Source organism: Herpailurus yagouaroundi, unplaced genomic scaffold, assembly GCF_014898765.1.
Source record: "Herpailurus yagouaroundi ecotype Mexico unplaced genomic scaffold, PumYag 29, whole genome shotgun sequence".
NCBI classification, from domain to species: Eukaryota; Metazoa; Chordata; class Mammalia; order Carnivora; family Felidae; genus Herpailurus; species Herpailurus yagouaroundi.
The window spans coordinates 34,685,635-34,690,626 of NW_024412377.1; the positions used below are offsets into that span (position 1 = coordinate 34,685,635).

The following is a 4,992-nucleotide window of genomic DNA, read 5'->3' on the forward strand; positions in this document are numbered from 1 at the left end:
TTTTTTTTTTTTTTTTTTTTTTTTTTTTTTAGGAAGTAAGATTATCAGTGTTTGGTCAAGGTCTTATGTCCCAAATGTCCTTAAATTACACAATGCTTTTAGAAACTTCATCCCTACACCCTCAAGTAATTAGGGGTCAACTCATGATGATAAATCACTTGCCCCATTATATTTAATAATTTAAAGATATCAGTGTCTCATTAAAAGTCTTACTATTTGTCTTACTATTAAAGTGTTATCGCTCTCGATTCTGTTGGTTTGGGGTTTTGTTGTTGTTGTAATGTTTCCAGTATTAAGTGTCAGAGAGTTGGGTGGGTGATGTGCCACGATTGTCTGTCCCTGATTTGGTTCTGCCTATGATCCAATTTTGGACCAAGGCTTTAAAGATTTCCTGCCCAAGATCTGTTCAGATGAACACTAAAACACTTCACATCAAATCTGTGATGTGAAAGTTAGATTCTGGTTTTTAAGGAAATGATTCTGTTATTACAGAGAGATGAACCAGCCTCCTCTCTTACTTGGATGTATCGTATAGTCTCTTGCCACTCAAAATGTGGTTCCCAGAGCTGCAGGAATGGCATCACTCGGCGGCTTATTAGAAATGCAGTTTGCGGGGTGCCTGTGTGGGTCAGTCGGTTAAGAGTCGGACTTCGGCTCAGGTTGTGATCTCATGGTTTGTGAGTTTGAGCCCCGTGTTGGGTTCTGTGCTGACAGCTCAGAACCTGGAGCCTGCTTCAGATTCTGTGTCTCCTGCTCTCTCTGCCCCTCCCCTACTCACATTCTGTCTCTGTCTCTCTCAAAAATAAACATTAAAAAAAGAAAGAAAGCAGTTTGCAAAACACATGTATAAAGAACACTTTATAGAACACAGTAAAGTGGAAACAAAGCAAATGCTATGCCACTGTTGGGGAAAGGATTCCTAGGATAAAGATAAAAACAATAAGATTCATTTGCCTGCTGTCAGTTTGTCTCAAGTTTGTGAGTACAATTTAAGAAGAGCAATATGTAAATAAACATGTATGTGTTTGGTTAAGGATACGTTTCCCTATTCTAGTGGACTTCACGCCTTAATGGAGCCACATCACATTGTGGATATAACCACAAATGGAGGTGTCCACTGCTAACATCGAGGAGGTGGGAAGGACTCACCAAGCAATGAGGCATGAGATTACTATGCCCAAATAATATCCTCCCAAATAAAATCCTCCCAGATATTTTTGGAACCCTGGGATAATGTAAAGAGTGAATGAGGCTTTTTCTTTACCTTCATATGAAGACATTTGGTCACTAATGCTTCTCACAGCATGGACACTTGGACCGGTCAGGGAATATTCCTGAAGGGGATCAGGATAATTTTGTGCCATAGGGACATGCTGAAAGGCATTACTGCACAGTGGTTAAGCATACAGAGACAAACAACCAGGCTCGACTCCTGGCTTTATCACTTACAAGCTTATGTTGGATGAGTTACTTCATTCTCTTTGTTTCAGTTTCTTTATCTGTAATATGAGGATGGTAATAGCACCTTCTTCACAGGGGTGTTGTGACGACTGCTTGAGTTTATGCATTAAGTGCTTAGAACAAGCTGACAGGGGCACCTGGTGGTTCAGTTGGTTGAGTGTCCGACTTCAGTTCAGGTCATGCTCTCATGGCTCGTGAGTTCAAGCCCCTTGTCAGGCTCTGTGCTGGCAGCACGGAGCCTGCTTGGGATTCTGTCTTTCTCCCTCTCCTCCCCCAATTGCTCTCTCTCTCTCTCTCTCTCTCAAAAATGAATAACCATTTATTAAAAAAAAAAAAAAAAAAAAAACCAGGCTGACAAATAGTAAACACTCAATAGTTAGAAACAAAATCACATCACCTGCCCCACAGTAGGCATCCAGGTGTCAATATTAAGTTTGTGGAATGCGCCCACTGTCCATTTACTGCCCCTCAGCTTCAAATTCACCCTTAATGGCCAGTTCTAGGGAATTAAGATGGGCCCTTTAAATATTTTTCCTTCACGGGCAGGCACGATGTTAAACCTTTGTCAGTGGAGGACACTGGAAAGGCATTGCAGCAAGAGGGGTTTCCTTCCAGGTTCCAGGGTGCGCCCCTATCATTTCTGCAGCACCAGGCTCTGGGAGCACATGACAGCCAACAGCACCCCCAACTCGGGGCAGTTTGGGGCAGAGTGTCTCCAGTGAGACACCTCCCTGTGAAGAACTTGCTCCTGCAAACTGGAAGGCAGACCAGTGATTTTCCTGCCACTCGGTGAGCCATGGCTGTGCCCTCTCTAACAAGGTCTGAATCTCAGCTGGGCAGGGAAGGGGTAATGAGATCTCTTCCCTCAAAAGCCCTGTATTCTTCAGGGTTCTGTGTGCCTCCTTCTAGCCTATCTCTTGTTATAGCTAATAATTTGTTATATTAAACTTTCCCTGTTCAAATTCATGTCTTGTTTTTGTCTCTTAATTGGACTCTGACTGATAATGAATGAATAAATGAGACTTCAATGTTCTAAATTATTCCTGGAAGTTTGTATGTTGTCTCTAAGATGAATGATCCAAACTTTTAACAAATGCCTGTGTGTGTGAAACAGCTATACTGTTATCTATGATTAAGTGAAAGAAAAATTAGGTAATGTGTAGATTGTTGTCCTTTTTATGTTTTTAAAAATCTGTGTGAATGTGTGTGAGTTCATATTTGTAAATGCATAGAGAAAGTTCTGGAAGGATACACAGAACCCAGAGGGGTTATTTATTACCTCTGGATGGGGAAGAGGGATGAAAGGAATAGAGAAAAGGGAACTTAATATATTTTATTCTATATTTTAAAAATTTACACTGAGTGTTTGTTACATTTTTAAAAAAATTTAGTGTTTATTTATTTTTGAGAGAGAAACAGAGACAGAGACAGAGCATGAGCAGGGGAGGGGCAGAGAGAGGGAGACACAGAACAGGAAGCGGTCTCCAGGCTCCAGGCTCCACGCTCAGTACAGAGTGCAATGCGGGGCTCAAACTCACTGTGAGATCATGACCTGAGCCAAAGTCAGAGGCTTAACTGACTGAGCCACCCAGGTACCCCGAGTATTTGTTATTTTATAATTTTTATAATTTTAGGAATTCAATTATTTGATTTTTGTGACTTTCCATAATTTAAATTGATTAATTAATTTTAGAAACTTTTTAATGTTTATTTTTGAGAGAGAGAGAGAGAGAGAGACAGACAGAGTGCAAGCAGGCGGGGGTGGGGAGGGGTGGAGAGGGGCTGTGAGACACAGAATCCGAAGCAGGCTCCAGGCTCTGAGCTATCAGCACAGAGCCCAAAATGGGGCTGGAACCCACAAAATGCAAGATCATGACCTGAGCTGAAGTTGGACGCTTAACTGACTAAGCCAACCAGGTGCCCCTCATAATTTTAATTTAAAAAGTTAGTGATAGCGATGCCTGGGTGGCTGGGTCGGTTAAGCATCTGACTCTTGGTTTTGGCTCAGGTCATGAACTCACAGTTCGTGGGTTCAAGCCCCCTCATTGGGCTCTGCGCTGATGGTGCGAAGCTTGCTTGGGATTCTCTCTCTCTGCCCCTTCACCACTTGTGCTCTGTCTCTCTCTCTCTCAAAATAAATGTATAAACTTAAAAAAAAAGTTAGTGATAGAACCTGGCCAAAGGAAAGGAAAGGAAAGGAAACTAACAATTATTGAGCACCTCTTCTATTCTATGCCCAACACTTTCCTTGTTATCTCATATAATCCTGAGAATAACTAGGTAAGAGAGGCATTGTTATTCCTGTTTTACTGTTAAGAAAACTGGGGTTCAGAATGTTAGACAATTTCTCAAGTTCATGTAGTTAGAATTCTGACTTGACCTTTTGGAATCCAAAGAGACTCTTCCCAGGCTTGCCGCATTTCTCAAACAAGGTTTCATAGCAGGGGGCTCATGAGCGTGTTCTCAGGGTTTATGAGCTCTCCAGACAATTCCTAAATTTTAATATGTCGTCTCGATCATAATATTTAAATAGACATGTTCTGGATCTTCTGGAAGACTATCTTAAAAGAGCACTTTCAGGACATTTGAATTTTGCTTATGTTTATGCCTAGTGCTATTATCAGGTCACATCCTACCTTAATTGTCCTAGGCCAGTCAGAAAGGAACAGAGTGGAATTTTCTAATGCATTCATGCTAAGGGAGGGCTCAGTTATATCATCCTGGCTCAAACAAAAAAGTGGTGGGGAGAAAACACTTCTCGTTCTGAACATGCTAGCAAATGCACATAAAACTCAAAATCTGCATCTTAAGGATCAGTGCTATATTTGTGTTTGGAATGGTGATGGTACTTTTGGCCAAATATTAACCATTACTTTAAACCATTACTTTAAATTAATATTGTTCGATTGAACTCTTCTCGGCTTTGCAGTTGTGTTTTTATTTAAATTTAAATTTTATTTTGGTTTTAAAATTGCAGAAAAGATATACACACAGGGGGTTTATAACTGGTTTCATGTTTATATACCAAGTAACATAGTAAAATAATTAAAGGTTACCACTGAGAGTAAAAAGAATGTTTTCCTGTAAAGGGGCCCATGTATGATTCAGATTTGAGAAGGCTGCTCTTATATTATTCTGTTTCTCCAGACACAGAAAAAGGACATTAAAAAAAAACCCCGAACTACAGTATAAATACTATGACTGGGTTCCTTAACCAAAATCTAGACGCTTAGTCTAACAATGGTATTGAATTTAAGGAAAGCGGGGTGTGTTGTTTTAACAGAAGGGTATACCTGGAGAGAAATCGAAGAACAGGTTGGTGGCCCCCATGTCAGGCCCCTCAGGGACCACTCCTGGGGAAGTGGAGGGTCCTGACTGTGCAGAACAACTTTCAAGCCCAAATGCATATTCTTTGTTTTTTAATGCTTATTTATTTTTGAGAGAGAGAGAGAGAGAGAGAGCGGGAAGGCACAGAGAGAGAGGAAGACACAGACCGAAGCAGCTCCAGGCTCTGAGCCGTCAGCACGGAGC

General features: G+C 41.1%; 1 protein-coding gene across 1 annotated transcript in view; it reads right to left on the reverse strand.

Moving 5' to 3' along the window:
* The window catches only part of CCL28 (C-C motif chemokine ligand 28), a 26,393-nt gene extending 21,602 nt beyond the window's left edge, over window positions 1-4,791 (reverse strand). The window contains exon 1 of the mRNA XM_040492716.1: window positions 4,755-4,791. Within this exon, the coding sequence (XP_040348650.1) occupies window positions 4,755-4,791 (37 nt within the window). The remainder of the gene's footprint in view (window positions 1-4,754) is intronic.
* Between the last annotated feature and the right edge of the window lie 201 nt (window positions 4,792-4,992).